The sequence below is a fragment of the Dunckerocampus dactyliophorus genome, chromosome 14 (assembly GCF_027744805.1).
Source record: "Dunckerocampus dactyliophorus isolate RoL2022-P2 chromosome 14, RoL_Ddac_1.1, whole genome shotgun sequence".
In the NCBI taxonomy this organism is placed as follows: Eukaryota; Metazoa; Chordata; class Actinopteri; order Syngnathiformes; family Syngnathidae; genus Dunckerocampus; species Dunckerocampus dactyliophorus.
The window spans coordinates 22,677,179-22,699,802 of NC_072832.1; the positions used below are offsets into that span (position 1 = coordinate 22,677,179).

The 22,624-nt window shown below is 40.3% G+C and overlaps 1 protein-coding gene across 1 annotated transcript; it reads left to right on the forward strand.

Annotated features, from left to right (window-relative positions):
• Window positions 1–102: 102 nt before the first annotated feature.
• Window positions 103–13,620, forward strand: eif4e1c (eukaryotic translation initiation factor 4E family member 1c). Its single transcript, XM_054799606.1, has 7 exons — window positions 103–176; window positions 4,815–4,915; window positions 9,960–10,055; window positions 11,372–11,435; window positions 11,521–11,634; window positions 12,387–12,526; window positions 12,645–13,620. Exons 1-7 carry the CDS (start codon window positions 159–161, stop codon window positions 12,757–12,759), a joined length of 648 nt encoding a protein of 215 aa, XP_054655581.1. The 5' UTR covers window positions 103–158; the 3' UTR covers window positions 12,760–13,620.
• Window positions 13,621–22,624: the final 9,004 nt, after the last annotated feature.

Genomic DNA, 22,624 nt, shown 5'->3' on the forward strand with positions numbered 1-22,624 from the left:
TTTGAAAATTTTTACACTACCAGCTCGAAAAAAAATTGTACTAGTACTTAGCAGGACCTAGCGTCATGGTCGGCCATGTTTGACTAGTGTCGGCTTCCGTAGGTGAGTGGCTGGTGTGACGCAGAGGGCTTAACGGGCAGATCAGTTCGACTGTCAAGATGGCGACATCGGAACCGGTAAGTGGAGCAAAAGCTAACTGAACTAACCATGAATATACACATACAAGAAGCATCACACCCTCGCTATACCTGACCTAATCGTGACTTAGTGACACACCATCGAAATACCATAGAGTATTTAAGGAGGAATCTCTGCGGTTTAGTTAACAGGAGCATACTTTAGCGTGGATCACTGTTAGCATTTAGCATTCACTGCAGGAAAGATTGGCTTGGCTGGAAGGCGTTCATTCAAACTCTTATTTGTGTTCATGTCTTAAAAAGCCTGGTTGTTACATACATTAGATTGTCTTGTTTTCAATCAGTTTTATGTGAACATTTAAAATGAACATGGGCCTCGGTCTCTAATTAAATCAGTGACACGTGTGTATCGTTTGCAGTTAGCCGAGCCCGTAAGCTAACACTTGAAGCTAACTCACTAATACACATACCGTGGCGAGCTTGAGTTGCACGTGAAAGAAGTCGGAGGAAAACTTCGGTTTGTTTAAGGAAGTCTTCTTTATTTCCATCTATCAAAAAAGCAAATACTTACACTGTACAATAGAGATGTGCTAGTCATGAACTCGCGAGATTTACGCTGTATCAGGACTCCCGGGTACTCTTCACCGTTAACTCTCTTACTCACCCCAAGCTACCACTAGCTACATTAAAAAAGGAAACCAGGTAACATGTCATTCATTGCGCAAGACACGAGTTGTACTGACTCACGGTTACTCGGCGAAGACTTGCGTTGCACTGACTCACGTGTGCCTGCTCGGCATTAACCGCTCCGCTGTCGAACTGTCAATGTGACTCATGAACGAGTCATTAAAAACTGAATGACGGCGTGAGCTTGTTTTTGTGAATGCCAGTTTGAACTTTACAGAGGAAAGTGTCAATTTCGCTGTTTATGTACATAGAATTATGTACATAGATATTTTATTATAATATTGCACTGCTTTATCCAATTATACTGCAAGTTTGCACTATTGGATTATTTCCATGTTGTTCTGGTAGCACTGAGCTAGCTTGATGTCGCCAGCCAGGCATTTAAGCAAAAATGGCAGAAAGTGCAATTATATTGAAATGTGAATGATCACACGCTGCCATAGATAGGCTTAGCCTGTGACAAACTGTCATCAATTGACTACACATTTTACGGGCTATTGTTCATTTTCCCAATAACAAGAAACAAGACGTGTCACTTATTTGGTCACTGGTCAAGTGCTAGCAAGGCAGACGGGAAATTCCGATCCATGCTTATCAAATAAAGCGCAGTGAAACATTTGATATTTTAAATAATTTTCAAACTAATTGTGGTTAATATGTGCGTAAATAATAAGCTATATATATGTATCTATACAGCATATATACATTTATACAATGTATTGCTTATTGTTTTCAAGTTTTAAAAAAAAACCTAACTTTTAAAGTGTGGCGGCTTTCATTTTGTAGTTGCACACCGCCACGATCAATTACATGTAGCGGAAACCCTGTATGGTTAAAATGTATGGAACACATGATTCAACTTTCTCTAGTGCACCACACTGACATAAAAATAAACACCCATGCATGATGAGTAACCTGCTGTACTCTTTCCCAACACACTACAATACAGTTCTGAATTGAACCCCTGAAACCAAATAACTTTACTTTTGCACAATATTGCACGTGCATGCCCGCACACCCCACATGTTCAGGGCCATAAAGAAGTCAGTTCATTTTATATTGGCATCATTATTAGACATGTCCTTGTCTTGTGCTTTGACTTTTTGCCGTTAATCAAGGAAGGTCCCGGAAGGACAACTTTTTAACTAACAGACGATATAATCCATGAAGACATCCAGCATCATGGCACACTTGCTCACTCTGCAGTGCCTTCATGCATGTAAAAAAGTCAAGTCCAAAGAAAAGTAAATAAATTATTGCGATTGCTTCTGCTGCCGGCCAGGGCGAGTTGACTCCGCTGTCCTGGCCAGCGATGCTCGCTAAAGGTTGGAAGAGTGAGGAAAATGTGTCAGCCGTCACGCTAACGACAGTGTTCCCTGTGTAAAATCGTAGCGTTTGGGATGCAGCTCATTAAGTAGAATTTTAAAAATTGTCTTTATAGAAATTAGATGGCATAATAGTGTGAATCGATGGCATTTTTTAAAAAATTATATTTTCATGTGCTGCCACTGCGCAAATGGAATATCCCTATTGCGAGACTAGTAAAGGCTTATTTTAGTCTCCAACATCATTGTCATATTGTACGTTTACAGCGCTACTAGGGCTCGCAAGATAAAAACTGGACGAAATTTCTCATTTGTAGAAAAGATGTTTTGCAGCCAGAAGCCAACCAAGACTGTGAACTATGGCATCGCTACAATGAATGATCAGAAACATATAGAAGTGGTAGTGTGCAAGGCATTATTGGAAGCGCACATTAAGTCAGTGGTCCCCAACCTTTTTTGACCCGGGGGGGGGTTGCGGCGTGGGTGTCGTACATTATAGCGATGTAATTTATCTTATTTATGATGTATTGTGTAAAACTAAGACATGAATAACATCAAATTAAAAGCACAAAATGAATGCCGACCCACCACCCACCAGTTCAAGTTCCAGCCAAGTTTTTCCAAAAAGATTATTACATCGCTATTTCACGTGTGTGGTAAAAGGCAGTGCGCTAGCATAAATTGAGAAAATGTGCACATTAGCACTCAATAAGTCATCAAAATGCATGCATTCCCACATAGTATCAGCATTTGAGACCAAATATGAGGTGAAAGGAAAATGGTAAATACAGTAGTAGTCTATCTGTGCGGCATGAGATAAAGTTAGCACATGCACAGTGGACATGCGTCAAGTGAGACAGATTTAACAGAGAGAATCCGGCCACTTTTCAAAATAAAACAAAAAAATGAAATAATGGAAATTATTTTTTCTTTCTGTGCGGCCCGGTACCAAATGACCCAGGGCCCGGGGGTTGGGGACCACTGCACTAAGTGCTTTAGGCACACCTTGCAATCCAACCAACCTCGGTGTTGACAGCATGGCTGTTTTTTCTGTCAGAGTTGAACAGCTGCTTGGTACTTGATGTCCAAGCAGAAGCTTTAGTAATTTTACATTTTATCAATTTTACTTAATATTTGTCAAAAACAAAGATTTGTCAGATCGATATAAGACTTAAAATAAGTTGACAACAATCTTGAGAGTGTGCAAGAGGGTATATTATAGTAATTTGCTAGATGAGAATAAAAATAACAGAGCAACTTGGGGCATCTTAAATAGTATTACAAGGAACAGCACTAAGAAAGCAGACTACCCTCACTATTTTATGGTTGGAAACACTAATAAAGATGATATGAATGAGGTAGTTGAAATGTTTAACAATTATTTTGTAAATATTGGACCACAACTGGAAGAAGAAATTCCAAAACAACACACAATGGACGAATCGAATGTTATTGTTGATAGGAATCTCAATTCTATGTTTCTCATGATGTAACTAAAAAGGAAATTGCTGACATTGCCAAAAATTTTAAAGCACAAACATCAACTGATTGTAATGGAATCGAAACAATTAAAAGGGTCATCAATGAGATTGTAGAACCATTAACATATCAGTAACTTACCATTTCAGACTGGAAAATTTCCTAACAAAATGAAAATGGCTGAAGTGGTTCCAATTTTCAAAAAAGGAGATAAGCATCAATTTACAAATTACCGACCAGTTTCCTTATTTACCCCAGTTTCCTAAAATTATTGAGAAGCTATTCAATAACAGGTTGGACAAATTTATTAATAAGAATGAATTACTAGCAGGCAGTCAATACAGATATAGAGCTAACATTTCAACTTCTATGGCACTGATTGAAATCACGGAAGAAATTACTACTGCTATAGACCACAGAAAGTGTGCAGTATTCATGGATCTTACAAAAACCTTCGATACAATTAATCACAATATTTTAACAAAATTAGAAAGGTACGGAATCAGAGTATTAGTTTTGAATTGGGTTAAAAGCTACCTAGCAAACAGGAAGCAATTTGTAAAGTTAGGAGAATACATATCTGTAAGTTTAAATATCACGTGTGGAGTACCCCAGGGGTCAATATTGGGACCAAAACTGTTCAATTTTTATATCAACGATATTTGTAAAGTGACAAAGGACTTAAAGTTGGTATTATTTGCGGATGATACCACTGCCTTTTGTTCTGGGGAAAGCACACAAGAACTCATTAAAAAGGAATATATTATATTATCCTTGAACTTAAGTAAAACTAAAATAATGCTATTTGGAAATAGCAGAAAGGACACGTACGACCAAATACAAATAGATGTATGTAATAAATTTCTGGGGTTCATAATAGATGAAAAAATTAGTTGGAAATCTCATATCAAAAATATACAACAAAAGGTGGCAAGAAGACAAACATTTCGTAATGAACCTGCATTGTTTTGTGACTTGGTTAAATAAAAAGTCAGTCCAGTCATATTTTTTCATTGTACTTTTTAATTATTGATATTATTATTATTATTATTGATATTGTGCATTGTCTCGTCTCGAGATTTGGCTGTCTCACACCCCCAACAACTACTAATCTACATGGTAATTAATACATGGTCCATTTATGACCAAGTTTAATTTTTCCAATGATTGTCTTTTGCCTCCACAGAAAGCACCTGAAACTGAAGAGCAACAACCACAACCACCACCACAACCCGACTGCCAAGTTGTGAACCAGGAACCGTATATCAAACACCCCTTGCAAAACAAGTGAGTTGTTGTGTAATGCTCGAGGTGATTTTGTGGCAATGCTAAATGTAGGCTGATATGAGAGGAAAAAGGAAACTTAAGAGAATATTCTGAAATATCACTGAGAGGTAGACTTTTTTTTTAAATCCCCTTTGAGGCAGAGAGGTGAGCATTACAATTACACAATCATTCTGCCGGTATCTGATACTGATGTCGGTATGGACTCGTCTACCTGAAACTACCTCCCTAACTCCCTGACACTGCTAATTTGTGGATTTACATGCATGGAACCTAACAAGTCAAAAGCAACAGTCAGCCAACAATTGTGAGCTATGCAGGGATACTGTTTATTGTTTTGCTGACCGGTTCTCTTGGAAAGTCACTTCCGGACCATTCTGCTTGTCCAGCTGGGCCAGGTTTTTCTCATGTGCCGCTGTAGACCTGTGTATGTGGTTATGGGTTCAAACGTAAGACTGCGGCCAGGTAGCAACCGGCGTCTCGGTGAAATGTAAACGGACCGGACCGTGCTAAGAACAGAGGTGTGGATAATGTTACTGATGTTGTCCAGCCAACAGTCACCCACTGAATTGTAATAGAAAATATGACAGAAATGAGATATAAATAACTCTTCAGCTTGTATCTCTTGTGGAATTTGTCGAACCAGCCCTTGCTTGCCGTGAAATCCATGAACGTTGCAGAAGAGGGTCCGGTTTGGGCTTCGTCCGTCTGGCCCGGCGTATAGCGCTGATAGAGCTGCGTCGCCTTCTCCCGGATGACCAACAAATTCAATGGGATGTTTTTCCTATGACAATCGCTGATCCAAACAGCGAGAGCAGACTCCATTTTCACTATTATGTAGGGCTGTCAAAAATAGCACGTTGACAACTCTAACTCATTTATTTCTTGAATTACGTTAAATTTTTTAGCGTAATTAACGCATGTGCATCATGGCAATTAAATTAAATTTATTTATATAACGGCAAATCACAACAATAGTTATCTCATGGCACTTTACACATGAAGGTCACTAAGCCTGTCATGATAACACATTTTGCTGGATGATAATTGTCCTACAAATTGTCAATCAATATTGACAGCATTTTTTAGACCATTTTTTCATTAGTTATACAGCATGATAATAGGACTACATTGTATCAAAAGCAATCAACTTGAATTTCTCAAGAGTGTTGAACATTGGAATTGGAATGTCAAGAACTTTGAAATAAAAATAAATTCAACATCATAAATTTAAACAAAAACAAAAACACTGAAAATGAAATGGACTGTCTTATTTAGCAAAAATTACACTTAAATAAAAATCCGTCATAACCAAAAACAATTAAAAAAAAATATACAGTCTCCTGTTACGAAAAAAACCCAATAAAAAGCGCACACAGCAATAAATATATAATAGATAAATATAAATAAATAAAATGGACGATCAAGTCTCAGTAAACAAAATTGCACTCGAATAAATAATGAACATTGGGTATTATTCCTTAACATGTAGCAAACGACACTGTCTTTGAGCGTGCACCATTTTTCACTGTTTTGTTTATATTTACTTTGCCGACTAAACGTCTCAGTAAGCGTTGACTGTCGGGTGAAGGCTCCGCTGTACCCCGAGCGGTACTTTTTCTCCCAGTTGGGAAAATTGGACATGATAGTTGTTTGAGATGCGCTATCCCCTTCTTCGTCACGACTTTCAAGCAAATGCCATATACCGATTCGTTGGTGTTCATGCGCTCACCTTGTTAGTTCTGTTTAAAACTGAAATATTCCCACACTGAGGCTGTTGGATTTGGCTTAGAAGCCATCGCTTCGTGCTGTCAAATGGGTTTGCTTGCTCACAACGCTAACATTTGCTAATGCTAGCCTGGCCTCTGTGTATAAAGTCACTAGCAGCCCCCAGAAGTGTTTCGTGTGTTTCTGTCAGTGTATCAGGGGTCAGTTCTAACTACAGGTATATGTGCACTGCTCAGATCAAGGGTACCCTTTGCTGTCTTCAACTTCGCTTGAGTAGTGTTTGAAATAGTTCTTCTAACAATGTGTACTATCCCTATCACTCTGACGTTTATAGAGTGAGGAAGCTTACCAAACCATAAATTAAGCCTGTTCATGTTTTTATTTTGCGCTAGCACGGCTATGTTGTAAAAAAGTGTCTATATTTGGACATTGAAATGTTACATGTAAAGCATGTCTACTTTTGTTGTGAAATTAACAATATTTTCTGTGATCATTTTGTCTTGATTTCTACTTAGAATTAAAGAATGTCTGAAATTGGTTTCTAATGTTTCATTCAAATATTCTCAGTGTAAAAAAAATAACTGTCGTGTAATCATTAGTGAAACGTACATTAGAGTCCGGCTGCCAATGAAAATTTTGAAGAACATAATTCCATGGAAAAACAAATCCCATGATGATTAAAATGGTATATATTCATGGAATAATTACTCAACTCTGCAACTAAAATGATTTTTTGTGTATAAAAGAGTAAAATAAGATTATTTGAACAAACGTCTAAAACACCCAAATTTCGTGTCCGGCCCGTTATGTACGTACACTTCGAGCTCACAGCGTAAATTGCATAATGCTAGTAGATATTGAATTAGAAAATAAAAAAGTGCCGCCTTGGGCCGAACAAAACTTGTATCCTTCCGCCGGTTATTCGCCAAATATGCGTTCAGCAGGGGAATGTGTCTTCATGTCCTCCATTTTGTGTCAGCCTTATGTACATTCAGTCACGATTTCGGAGAAGCAGTATCATCGAATTCGACGAGCAATCGGCGGTTTAACAACCATTGTCAAGTCTAAGGTATGATTTTTTTTATTTTTATATATATTGGAGAAGATCTTTATGCACTTTGAAATTAATTTTCGTCGGGTGAGTTACAAATTTTGTGTTTATCGAGCAGTGTAACTAGTTTTGACAGCCATTGTTTTTACCTCTCGTAGGTAGCCGTAAACACAAATTACTAATTACCATAACAGCAGGGTTAGATGTGGATATATAGGTTTAAGTTTATTTTCTTTGCTTTATATTTTTTCAAACCTGTAGAAATATGCATGAAAATTGTAAGTATTATCTGTTCAAAGTTACCAGAGTCCCAGAGAGAAAAGGAGAAAAGTATGGTGGTTGAGAATGGTAAATCTTTCCATGTAATGTACATAATCCGGTGTCTGCATTTGTTTTTTCGCAATATGTTTATTGTATTTGCACTATATACAAGTTTATGGTTGCATATTTGTTACATTTACCTTAATTTTGCTATACAATTCTAATTTCTAGAGTAATGTAAGGCATAAAGTGGACACCGAGTTATGTACATTAGTTTGTGATGAGTGGCATTTCATGCAAATATATAGAAGTTGGGTTGTTTAAGTTGAAAAAACTACTTTCTGCATGTGCGTTGTATTGTTCTCTGTAACAAAACAGTAGTTGGGTAATGCGTTCACAGGTTACAGAATTGCAAGAAAGTTTGTGTGCCACTATGGAAGATGTAATGTACATAAATCGGTGTCCACATTTGATTTTTGCCATATTTTCAGATCTTTAAATCAAGATCTAGATTTGTCACTTGTTTTTATTTACTTTGATACTTTCTCAAATATAAGTTACTTTGCTAACAAAAGTCAAATCTATGCAGAGATGACAGCATAAAGTGGACACAGAGTTATGTAGATGACCTTTAAGAGAGTGAACTTCGGAGGGTTGCTATGGGAAATGGAAGATGTCTCGAGCTTTGGTATGTTGGGTGTGTGTTTTGCAATGTTTGAAGTTTGTGTTTATAACATTACCAAGGTCTATCCACCAGTTTGAAATTTTACCCAAAATGTAACACTTGGGTACCCTTGATCTGAGCCATGAACATATGCTTTATTTTAAAAAATGGGTTTTGAGTTTACTTTTAAATGGAGAGAGATGCTAAGTGGTCGCATTGTGAATTTGACTTATGTCTTACTAATATATGCGGAATAGTTTTTGTAGTATCAATTATTACGTACGAGAAGTGGACAGAATGGAGTTACATAGTATTGTTTGTGGACATCATGTACTTTATTAGCAAATGTTAACTTTTATGAATGTTTCCATCACTGTTGTTAATGTGACTTCCACCATTTCTTGGTTATGGTTAGAGTTAGGGTTATCATACGATGTTATCATGCTAACAGTTAGCATTGCTAGCATGCAAACTTTAGCGTATTAGCATTTTTAGCCATTGTCATTAGTAGACTCTGGTATAAACACTTAGGACTATTATGCTAGGTGTTAGCATTAGGCAAAAGGTACATGCAATTTGCTTATGTATACTTTTTTGACTAATACTTCATATTCAACCACGAAAGAGCATAATTGTTTGAAAAACGGTATAAAGCCACAAAATTTGAACCGCGATGTGGCGACGGACGACTGTATTGGAGATCAGGAGCATCTGTAGTTTCTAGGTAACAACAACCCATAACAAGTAATGGGAATCGAAATAAATGGTAACTTATGAGCAGTGATGGTGCATATGGAGGTACCACGGCCTTCACTGCTTTGAATGTGACTTTGCTTATTCTCCTTTCCTTCCTTTTGGAATCATTGTGCCAAAAGAGCTGTGGTCCATCACAAATGTAGCACCTCAAGCTGTGTGAGAGTCCTGCCCCAGCATCACCTCCTGCACATTCCCCTCACTGTTTATGGCTCTTAGGTGGGGAAGCATGGATGGTTAGGTGATGCGTCGGTGCTGGGAGGGTGGGGGTGTTTTGAGGGCGGTCACAGGGTTCAGCCGATGGCCTCATGTTGCCCTGAACCATCCCCTGCTGGCCCCGCCCCCCCACAAACACATGAAAGCATAACCTCAGCTGTCGTAAACAAAGGCTGCATTTTTCTCTCTTCCCTCACATTCAATGCATGTTGCTCGTTTTGTTTTCTCCTGCTACGCCCTACGAAACCATTTTTGCTCTGAGGGGTTGAATTCTTGTACCTATGTCTTACTGTCAATAAATACGTAATAATTCATGCTTGTAAAAGTTATTTGTCATGACTCTGTCAAAGCTGACTGTTTGTTTTCTCCCTCAGATGGGCCCTGTGGTATTTCAAAAACGACAAGAGCAAAAGCTGGATGGAGAATTTGCGTCTTATTTACAAATTTGACACAGTGGAGGACTTCTGGGCGTAAGTATTCTCTTCTTCGTCATTTCAGTACCAGTCCGGTAAAGGTGCTATGGCATCCTATTAGATGGAGGAGTGAGTCACACGTGGCAGTTGACTTGTCTTTCACTCTTCATCATCATCTCTTCACACAATAGCAACATCAAGTGGAAAAAACAGAATCACTTCCTCCACCATTTTATGCCAAGAACTACCTTCTTGTACTATTTCTGCATGTATCACTGAGCATAAATGAATTCCGGCACAGTGGAACACTGAAAGGTCAACCAGTCTGTTTCGGGACTCTGGTTGTCCCTGTTTTTGTCTTATTCTGAAACAATTGTTCCCGGGGGAAAAATGCTCCTGTGTCAAACTATACATATACATATACATATACATATACATATACATATACATATACATATACATATACATATACAGTGGCATTAAAGTGTTTGCCCCCTCCCTGATTTTTTTTTTTTTTTTTTTTGCATGATTGTCACACACTGTGGCAGATCAACAAATGACAACACAACACACAATGTCGTTTAAATTAAATGAAACTTTTTAATAAGGGAGGAAAAAAACAAACCTACATGGTCCTGTGTGGAAAAAGTGATTGCCCCCCCCCAGTTAAAACTTAACTGTCATTTATCACACCCGAGTTCAATTTCTATAGTCACACCCAGGTCTGATTACTGCCACACCTGTTTTCAATCAAGTGTCAGTTTACCTTACCAACGTCTACGTGTTTCACATTGTGTTTACAATGCATTAGTGGAACTTCCTTCCTGAGTGCATTGATTTCACATAGCAACATAGAAAGGAAGGCTACACCTGGCGTTAACTTTTCAAAAATAAAAACACAGCAGCAGTGGCGGCAGCCCCAATATGTAGCGTTACCCCTCGCTAGTGGCCTGAGGCATTGTGAGTGTGTGGTGAAGCTAGTAGCTAGCCGGTGTGGTGTGGCGAGGTGTCACTACGCCAGTAACATAGTTCTTGGGCGTAACAATGTTAACAATAATAACAATGTTGCTGTAGCTTGGTTAATATGCAGCTCACATTATGTAAATGGAGCGTTGTTGGTGCTTTTTGGAGATTTTTTCAGAAGGCTTTGTAGGCCGAATAGGCGAGTGCGTGTGTTCTTGGCTACATCTTTTTAGCTGTTTTTTATCTTTAGAATGCACAGAAAAAAGAAAGCCGTGTGTTCATGTTTCAGATAAGGATTGTGGATGATGGGCAAAATTCCAAAAAAAGTGCACTTTTTTTGTGTTGAATGTAACCAGCCTTTAAATGGCCAGACTGTCTCTTAAATGTTCTCTCAAATGTTTGTCTTGCAGATTATACAACCACATACAGCAGCCAAGCAAACTTGGTTTTGGTTGTGATTATTGCTTATTCAAGGTAGGCTTCCTCCCCTCTTTGTCACACGCTGTCGGACACGGTGACTTTCAGCAAACCGTTTCCTGATGAATGTATGATCTTCCAGGATGGGATCAAGCCCATGTGGGAGGACGACAGGAATAAACTGGGGGGTCGATGGCTGATGACCCTCAACAAACAGCAGAGGCACAATGACCTTGATCGCTACTGGATGGAGACGGTAAGACAGGAACGGCCATGGTTCATTTGTTTTGTTTATTTAGTCGTCTTTTGCTACATCGCAGTTTGAACATCGCTATCTCACTCTCGGTTTTTCAAAAATAAATGATCGCTTGTTTCCTGGTTGAGTATGGCCTATTAGTATTTGTCTACTAGTAGTATTACTAGGTGTCAGTAATTGTTTGGTGAGACAGGCACAAGCCTCAAGTCACTCAGGTTCCTGGAGCACATTTACTGTGACACTACTCGAGCAGGAGTTTTACTTTTTACTCTTATTTTGTCTACTATATTGAGTAATATGAGTGTAAAGCCACTCTTAAAATACATAATACATTATACATTAAAATACATACACAAGAATGCATACACAAAATTATAATACATTGATGTATTATAATGGTGGAAGTATACTGGAAGTACGCTGTCCAAAAAAACAACAAGGAACTGCTAACGTGGGAGTCTGTCATCCTATTTATGTCTAATATGGCTCATTTTCTCTGATTATATTTGCTATGTAAAGGGGTGTTATTTCATGTCTAGAGGGTTCTACTAATGTTACAAACTGTATTTAGAAGATTTCAGGACAGGATTTCTATGCCATAACTATTGTATATTTACTGCTATTTAAAGAAATAAATAAATGAATGATGAATGACTGAATTTTTTAATTTTTTTTTTTTTTTTTTTTTTTTTTTTTAAATGGTTGAGACATTTTTGGCCAACAGCATGTGAGAGCGTTGTCTGTTTTTGAAGCTCCTGTGTTTGGTCGGTGAGTCGTTCGATGAGGCAAGCGAAGACGTGTGCGGCGCCGTGGTCAACGTCAGACCCAAAGGTGACAAAATAGCCATCTGGACGAGTAACTGCCAAAACAGGGACGCCATCATGACGATAGGGTGAGACGTTGGCTTTTTTCCCCTTTCTTTCTTTTGCCCAATGTCATTTTCACAGTTAGCAAGTGACCGCTAGAGGGCGCCAAAATCTTTCTTAACATGTTGCTGTGTGTTCCAACAGGCAACTTTATAAGGACCGTCTGAAGATCCCCATCAAAGCCATGCTGGGCTACCAGTCACATGACGACACGTCCAGCAAGAGCGGCTCCACCACCAAGAACATCTACTCCGTTTGAGACACTGAGTCATTTCAACTGGCTGCAGATTGTAAAAGCATTGCAAGCCCACATCATCACGTTTAACATTTGGACTCGTCCACTACTGTCGTGTTCTTCCTTTTTAACCGCAAACGAGTACGCAAATGTCTTTTTACCCGGCCGATGTGAGCGAAAGAACAATTTCCTTTTTAGCATTGAAGAGATTAACAGCCGGGTCCTCCCCTAGCGTAGCTGACAATAGTTTTTTTGTTTGGTTTGCAGCTGGTGCAAGAAAAAAAGATATCTCGCTACCTAAAAGTTGGTTTGCAAAAATAATTGAAGGGCAGTTTTAACTGGGTTTACCCTCTGAAGTGATATATACACACACACACACACACACACACACACAAAACAGGCCCAATTTTCAGACACGCCAGCTTGAAGAATCTCCGGTATTTTGAAAAGGTTCTAAAAGTTGTGGCCACAGCCCAAAGTGTCAGTGAATTTCAGGTTTGGATTTTAAGCCACTTTCAGCTATGCTGGAATTGTGGATTATTGCTTGTACTTTTTGGACGTTTCTTCCCCCTCTTACATTTATTTATAATGTATACATTGCAGTTGAGAGAACTTTTTTTTTGTTGAGGTTAAAAAATGTGGACTACTGCATATCGATGACTTTTTTTCTTTTTTTTGATAACAGTGTACCATACAGTAAAGATACTGACAGAACTATGTATGCTTTTCACTGTTCTCTTCCTAACAAACTGTAGATAATAACAGACTCCTCTCTTGATGCAAGTTCAAGATAATAATCATTGTGGGAAAAGGCCTAGTGTATCTTTGTTATCCCCAGGATGTATATTACCTTCTTTCAAGTAAAGGTTAAGTGCTTTGCATTAAGTCCAGAAGCCTCGGGTATTTTTTTGTCGTTTAAAAAATTACTAAAGAAATAAACCCTCACATTCACCAGCTGAAGCTAACTGCCTTCATTATCGCATCCATAGTGTCTGATCCGTATTGACCGAGTCGCTCAAACTTCCGGGGATGTTGTTGACAACTTACCTAAATTAAAAAGGAAGACATGTAGCATGGCATTAATGGTGCAACTGTTACTCTAACTGCATTTGTATAAATGCAGTAACCCCGTGGAACAAGCAGCAGAACTGCTTCCCTCAAATGAACTCTTTTCCACTTTTATGCTCGATCGCTAACGCCGAACTGAGCACTCCAAACCCGGGAACTCGCGAACACAGACTCACTCGCTGACGCCGCATGAGGTTGTCGACAACTGCCGACCTGACGTGGGATCACGGGTTCCACGAGTTTACTGAGTCGGGCAGGTGGACTTCTGCGAGTTTCTCTGGTCACGTAACGCCGCATTGAGTGAGTTACAGACCCTTGCCAAAAAATTAGAATATCATGGAAAAGTTGTTTATTTTCCATAATTCCATTCGTAAAGTTAAACTTTCATAGATTATAGATTCAGGGCCCACAATTTAAACGATTTCAAGTATTTATTTGTTTATTTTTACATAATTTGGGCTTCCAGCTCATTAAACCCACAAAAACAGGAATTCAAAAAATTAGAATACTGTGAAGAAATCAGCCCAAATTTTGCAGGGCATGAACGTTTTAAACTGAGTGTCACACACTAATCATCTACTAAAGTCAAATCACCTGCACAGGCTTCCCCAGGTGTCATTAAATTGCTTCAGTTTGGTTCAATTGTCTCAGTTCGATTCAATATGGGGAGACTGCAGACGTGACAACTGGCCAGAAGACCATCATTGATACCCTCCATAGGATGGGTAAGCCACAAACGTTCATAGCTAAGGAGGCTGGTTGTTCAGAGTGCTGTGTCCAAGAATATCAATGGAAAGTCTAGAGTAAGGGCAAAATGTGGCAGGAGAAGATGCACCAGCAGAAGAGATGACCGTGGACTTCAGTGGATTATCAAACAGGGACGATTCAAGAATCTGGCAGAGATCCAGAAAGAGTGGAATGAGGCGGGAGTCACAGCTTCAAAAGCACCACATTCAGACGCATCCAGGAGATGGGCTACAACTGTCGGGTTCCTCGGGTCAAGTCACTTCTGAACCTGAGCCAACGTAGGAAGTGTCTCTACTGGGCCAAGGAGAAGAAGGACTGGACTGTTGGCTAGTGGTCCAAGGTCCTCTTTTCCGATGAAAGTAAAGTGTGCCTTTCATTTGGGAATCAAGGTCCAAGGGGTTTGGAGGAAGGCGGGTGAGGAACAGAACCCAAGCTGCCTGAGGTCCAGTGTGAAATATCCACAGTCCGTCATGATTTGGGGTGCAATGTCCGGTGCAGGTGTTGGTAAACTCTGCTTTCTTAAATCCAAGGTCACCGCAACAGTCTACCAGAATGTGTTAGAGGACTTCATGATTCCTTCTGCTGAGGATCTGTATGGAGATGCAGATTTCATCATGAAGTGTCCATCCTTTGTGTGCGTTGTATGACTCAACAAGGTGAGTTTGATAATGTTGTGCATTAGGAGTGCCCAAAATAGCCTGCTATAAGTGAAATCCGCAAAGTAGCCAACTTCACGTTTTTACAATGATTATATATGTTTTAAGGCTGTAAAACCCCTCACCATCCACTTTTCTCAGACAGGCAATAACATTTTCTGACGTTTCTCTCTTTAAACACTCAAAAAAGTTCAAACCTTCATTTGAATTTTAATGAGCAACCTTAATGAACAACACAAGAAATTATTAAATAACTCAAGCATATTTCACTCCTGTGACCGTGCCTTCTGTCCTGGCGCCGTTCCGCTGTACTGTAGCGTTTTTGTATCCTTGTTAAAACAGACGAAGCGAAGATTCATTTACAAGCTAGCGATGACACAGGAGACATGGCAGGACGGCACGAAGGAGATTGATTGACAATGGTCTACAGCCAATCAGGATGCAGAAAACAACTGGTGGTGCATGGAACCACGTGACACACGTCCGTCTTGTACAGCTTGTGGAAGTGGAATTCCTTCCACTTTTGGAGTACAAGACAAAAAAATATCAGGAAGTTGTCGACAGGGAGTCCTGCCAGTCCAAATATTCGGATGTTATGTTGGCTTTTCGGCAGCAGTACACAACAGCCCGCTTCTGGTCACGTGACTGTGACGTCATCGTTCTCCAAAGGTAGTGTTTTGCTTGTCCACACATCAACAACATGGTGGCGTTGTCAATATTTTCCACTCTGGTAGCCGTTTTCAAAAAATACGGTTGTGGATAAAAGGCGATGAAGTACTTTGACCCTAAGTAACAGACATAGGTCAAAAAACTATTTTTATATGTGGAGACGTCAACATCGATCTTTTGAACCCACACAAGTGCAAGGAAATACGGTAGACGACTTCACAGACACAACGTATAGCTTGAGTTTATATCCTAAAATCATGAGACCAAGCAGAATAACAGAGCACTGTGCCACCCTCATCCATAATGTATTCACCAATGACTTTGATAACAACACCATCAGTGGCCTGCTAATTAGTGATATCAGTCATCATCTTCCAGTGTTCATAATTTACAATGAACATTATAAGAAAAGACAGGTGGAGGCAAAAAAAGACATTTCAAAGATTGCGTACGAAGAACAGCATCTGTGCCTTCAGGAAAGATCTAGAAGAACAAAGACGGGAGAGGGTCTACAGTGCAACAGATGTGGATGAAGCATATGACAGCTTCCTTGGTACTTATATGGAGCTCTACGATAAGAACTGTCCCTGGCAAGAAAAGCCCAAGAAGCAAAAGAAAAACAACCAGCCATGGATGACAAAAGGACTAAAAAGCGCCTGTAAGAAGAAGAACACTTGATACAGGACATTCATCATCCAACAGACTAAAGAAGCAGAACAAAAGTATAAGACTTACAAAAATAAGCTGACAACTATCTTGAGAGCGTGTAAGAGGGAATATTATAGTCACGTACTAAATAAGAACAAAAATAACATGAGAGCAACTTGGGGCATCTTAAATAGTATTATAAAGAACAACGTTAAGAAAGCAGACTATCCTCCCTATTTCTAAACACATCAGATCTAAACTGGGGGAAAATGATCTTGAATATCTTTCCTGATAATAAGTGGGTGATGTATTAGTAACAAAATGATGCCACATCATTTGATAGAAATGAAAATGATCACCCTATAGAGGGGGGATATCAGAGACACCCCAATAATGAAAGTGAAAAAATGATGCAGCAGACTGGTCCATTTTGCTAAAATGTCATTGTAGCAACTCAAAATGATTCTCAGTAGTTTGTGTGGCCCCCACGTGCTTGTACGCATGCCTGACAACGTCGGGGCATGCTCCTAATGAGACTACGGATGGTGTCCTGGGGGATCTCCTCCCAGATCTGGACCAGAGCATCCATGAGCTCCTGGACGGTCTGAGGAGCAACCTGGCGGCGCCGGATGGACCTAAACATAATGTCCCAGAGGTGTTCTATTGGGTTTAGGTCAAGTGAACGTGGGGGCCAGTCAATGGTATCAATTCCTTCATCCTCCAGGAACTACCTGCATACACTAGCCACATGAGGTCGGGCATTGTCGTGGACCAGGAGGAACCCAGGTCCCACTGCACCAGCGTAGGTTCTGACAATGGGTCCAAGGATTTCATCCCGATACCTAATAGCAGTCAGGGTGCCATTATCTAACCTGTAGAGGTCTGTGCGTCCTTCCAGGGATATGCCTCCCCAGACCATCACTGACCCACCACCAAACCGGTCATGCTGAATGATGTTGCAGGCAGCATAACGTTCTCCACGGCATCTCCAGACCCTTTCACGTCTGTCGCATGTGCTCAGGTTGAACTTGCTCTCATCAGTGAGGAGCACAGGGCACCAGTGGTGTAGTTGCCAATTCTGGTGGTCTATGGCAAATGCCAGTCGAGCTCTACGGTGCTGGGCAGTGAGCACAGGGCCCACTACAGGACGTCGGGCCCTCAGGCCACCCTAATGGAGCCTGTTTCTGATTGTTTGGTCAGAAACATTCACACCAGTGGCCTGCTGGAGGTCATTTTGTAGGGCTCTGGCAGTGCTCATCCTGTTCCTCCTTGCACAAAGGAGCAGATACCGATCCTGCTGAGGGTTGAAGGACCTTCTACGGCCCTGTCCAGCTCTCCTGGAGTAACTACCTGTCTCCTGGAATCTCCTCCATGCGTCCAGGTACCGCAGTGATGCCCTGGTCCAGATCTGGTAGATCCCCCAGGACACCATCCATAGTCTCATTAGGAGCATGCCCCGACGTTGTCAGGCATGCGTACAAGCACGTGGGGGCCACACAAACTATAGAGAATCATTTTGAGTTGCTACAATGACATTTTAGCCAAATGGACCAGTGTGCTGCATCATTTTTTCACTTTCATTTTTGGGGTGTCTTTGATTTCCCCCCTCTATAGGGTGATCATTTTCATTTCTATCAAATGATGTGGCATCATTTTGTTACTAATACATCACCCACTTATTATCAGGAAAGATATTCAAGATCATTTTTTCCCCCAGTTTAGAACTGATGTGTTTTCCAAGTGTTCCTTTAATTTTTTTGAGCAGTGTATATTAGTAACTTATCTTTTCAGACTGGAATATTTCCAAGCAAAATGAAAACAGCCAAAGTGGTTCCAATTTTTTAAAAAGGAGATAAACATCAATTTACAAATTATCGACCAGTTTCCTTGTTACCTCAATTCTCTAAAATTATGGAGAAGCTATTTAATAATAGGTTGGACAAATTTATTAATAAGAATGAATTAGCCGCGCGGTGGTCTAGTGGTTAGCACGTTGGCCACACAGTCACAGTCTGGAGATCGGGAAGACCTGGGTTCGATTCTCCCCTGGGGCATTTCTATGTGGAGTGTTCTGTCCGTGCGTGTGTGGGTTTTCTCCAGGTACTCCGGTTTCCTCCCACATTCCAAAAACATGCATGTTAGGTTAATTGGAGACTCTAAATTGTCCATAGGTATGAATGTGAGTGTGAATGGTTGTTTGTCTTTATGTGCCCTGCGATTGGCTGGCAACCAGTACAGGGTGTACCTTGCCCGAAGTCAGCTGAGATAGGCTCCAGCATACCCCCGCGACCCTAAACAGGAGAAGCGGTACAGAAAATGGATGGATGGAAGAATGAATTATTTGCTAGCAGTCAATATGGATACAGAGCCAACATTTCAACTTCTATGGCACTGATCAAAATCACGGAGGAAATCACTACTGCTATAGACAACAGAAGATGTGCTGCAGCTGTATTCATGGATCTGACAAAAGCCTTCGATACAATTAATCACAATATTTTAACAAAATTAGAAAGGTACGGACTCAGAGGATTCGTTTTGAATTGGGTTAAAAGCTACCTAGCAAACAGGAAACAATTTGTAAAGCTAGGAGAATATACATCTAGGAGTTTATACACCACGTGTGGAGTACCCCAGGGGTCCATACTGGGACCAAAACTGTTTAATTTGTATATCAATGACATTTGTAAAGCAACAAAGGACTTAAAATTGGTCTTGTTCGCAGATGATACCACCGCTTTTTGTTCTGGTGAAAGCACACAAGAACTCATTAAAAAGGTCAAGGATGAAATGGTTATATTAAATTCATGGTTTGACAGGAACAGATTATCCATGAACTTAAGTAAAACTAAAATAATGCTATTTGGAAATAGCAGAAGGGAGATGTACGACCAAATACAAATTAATGGAGTGGATATTGAAAAAGTGGAAGAATATAAATTCCTCGGGGTTGTAATAGATGAAAAAATGAGTTGGAAATCTCATATTAAATATATACAACAAAAGGTGGCGAGAAATATCTCTATATTGAATAAAGCAAAATATGTTCTTGACCAAAAATCACTCCACACCCTGTACTGTTCCTTAGTTTTACCATATTTAATGTATTGTGTGGAGATATGGGGAAATAATTACAAAAGCAATCTTCGCTCACTCACTGTACTGCAAAAAAGATGGGTGAGGATCATTCATAATGCCAAGTATAGAGAACATACAAACCCTTTATTTTTAAAATCACACATATTCAAGTTTGCAGATTTAGTACACTTTCAAACCACTAGAATAATCCATCCATCCATTTTCTATACCGCTTCTTCCTCATTAGGGTCGCGGGGGCATGCTGGAGCCTATCCCAGCTGACTTCGGGCGACAGGCGGGGTACACCCTGGACTGGTCGCCAGCCAATCGCAGGGCACATATAGACAAACAACCATTCACACTCACATTCATACCTATGGGCAATTTAGAGTCTCCAATTAACCTCACCTGCATGTTTTTGGAATGTGGGAGGAAGCCGGAGTACCCGGAGAGAACCCACGCGCACACGGGGAGAACATGCAAACTCCACACAGAAATGCCCAGGGGAGAATCAAACCCAGGTCTTCCCGATCTCCAAGCTGTTACTGTGTTGGCCAACGTGCTAACCACTAGACCACCGTGCGGCCACTAGAATAATGTATAAAGTTAATAATAATTCATTTTTACTGTTATTTATTATTACAATGATGATGACATGGAATGCAGGAAGTGAACAACATGTACTGTACTAGATGTAGAATGGATGGGGGGTAGGATTAAATAAGCTTTGCTTCTTCCTCCTCCTTTTGGACATGTGGAACTGTGAAAGGATGATTCATGAGATGTATTCCATTGGAACCTTCACGTTCAAATAAACTAAACCAAACCAAACCAAGTAAGGCCAGATTTGGTGTTGGGTGTGTGATCCAAGATGGCTGAATAACCAAGCAATGCTGTCCGTATCGTCCGGCCACATCTTTATTGATAACACAAGATTTAAGGTACCAAAGGGTAAAATGCAACAATTTGATATGACGCTGTATGAGAACCGAGGCAACATTTTGGCCAACATTTCTGTTGAAAGAAACACTATTGAGTTCAAGAAACAACTCATACTAAACCACGAAGGTGGCGTCCATGTTGATCTTGCTGCCACACCGTGTCTTTGGCAACAGTCACGTTGACACAGGGGTGTCTAAAGTACGGCCCAGGGGCCATTTACGGCCTGTGGCTGTTTGTTTTTTTTATTGGCACCAGGCACATTCTAGAACTATGACTAAACACTAAAATAAAATTTAAAAAACCTCCAACAACAATAGCAGCAAACAAGTAAAAATGTTAAAAGAGCAGCAATTTTATGAGAAAAAGAAGAAAATAAAGGAACAAAGTACAGTACAATATGAGAAACAAAACCAAAAATAAAGTGGCAATTTTGGGGAAATTAGGTCGGGTAAAAGTTGTCATATTACAATGATACATGAGCTAGGGTGCTGCTCTGCTGCCATCTAACTGTCGTTTGTTGCAGCACACCTGCCGACACGTGGGAGGAGCTCATGCACACCTGTTAGCAATCAATCAAGCAGCAGCGATTTTTTTGTTATGCTTAGTGTTTCTGTGTAGGCTCTCAGTCGTACAGGAGTTATCCAACGAGGGAAAGGCTTCTTGAGACGTCATTTGTACTTCTGTGAAGAAGGTGTCGGACGTTTCGCTCCTCATCCGAAGAGCTTCGTCAGCGAACTAATAAGTGCTGGTAGCCTAGGCCATAAATACAGTAAGAGTGGGCGGAATTGGGGTGCCAACACCCTCCTTCTATTGGTTCCTTACACTAAGCCTGGGAGGAGTTGTGGTCTAATCCTCTCCTGCCATTAGCACCTCCGATCAAGTAGACAACACTGATCATCATATAGAGAACACAAAAGGGTTTGTGGCGAGCATCAAAGACCTCAGATTGGAGCCAGAGGAAATTTTGGTGTTTTATGATGTGACTTCACTTTTCACATCTGTCTCCACCTCAGCAGCAGTCTCGGTGGTGAGGAAGAAACTGCTCAAGGACTCAACTCTGCATCAAACTTAGTGCTGACCACATCTGCCAATTATTGGAAATTTGCCTTAACACGACATATTTTCAGTTTAGAGGGAGATTTTACAGACAAATTCATGGTTGTGCTATGGGCTCACCAGTCTCACCCATAGTGGCGAATCTGTACATGGAAGAGATGGAGAAACAGGCTCTCACTTCCTTCTCAGGGACAAAACCAAGGCACTGGTTTAGATACGTGGATGACACCTTTGTCATAATCAAAAAACAAGAAATTCAGTCTTTCACAGATCATATCAATGCGGTGGACACCAATATCAAATTTACTCGCGAGGACACTAAAGAAAACCAACTAGCCTTCTTAGACTGCAAGGTAATTATAGGAAAGGACAGACAGCTACTTCCAGAGGTCTTTAGAAAGGCCACACACACTGTCCAATACCTGCTTTTTCAATCAAACCATCCACTACAACATAAACTAGGGGTTATTAGGACCCTCCAACATAGAGCGGAACAAATACCAACTAGTGCTGAGGGAAAGAAAAAGGAGACACAACATGTCCAGAAAGCGCTCTCAACCTGTGGGTACCCGCGGTGGGCTTTGAACAAATGTCAAAAGAAGAGAGTAGGGAAAGAAACCCAAAAGCCCACAGAAGCAAAAAGGAGAGGAGTGGTAGTCCCTTATGTAGCGGGGGTCTCCGAAAAACTCCAGAGGATCTTATGGCAACACAAAATTCCTACCTATTTCAAACCAGTAAATACCCTGAGACAAAAATGAGTACATCCTAAAGACAAGGCTCCAAACCAAAAACAAAGCAATGTGGTCTATTCCATCCACTGTAAAGATGAGGAATGCAAAGAGCACTACATTGGGGAAACTAAGCAAATGCTCCAAAAAAGGCTTTATCAACATCGCAGGGACAATGCTAGTGGTCCTCAATCAGCAGTACATCTACACCTGAAAGCTACCAATCACTCTTTTGAGGACAGCGATGTAAAGATTTTGGCCAAAGAAAACAGATGGTTTGAAAGAGGAGTAAAGGAA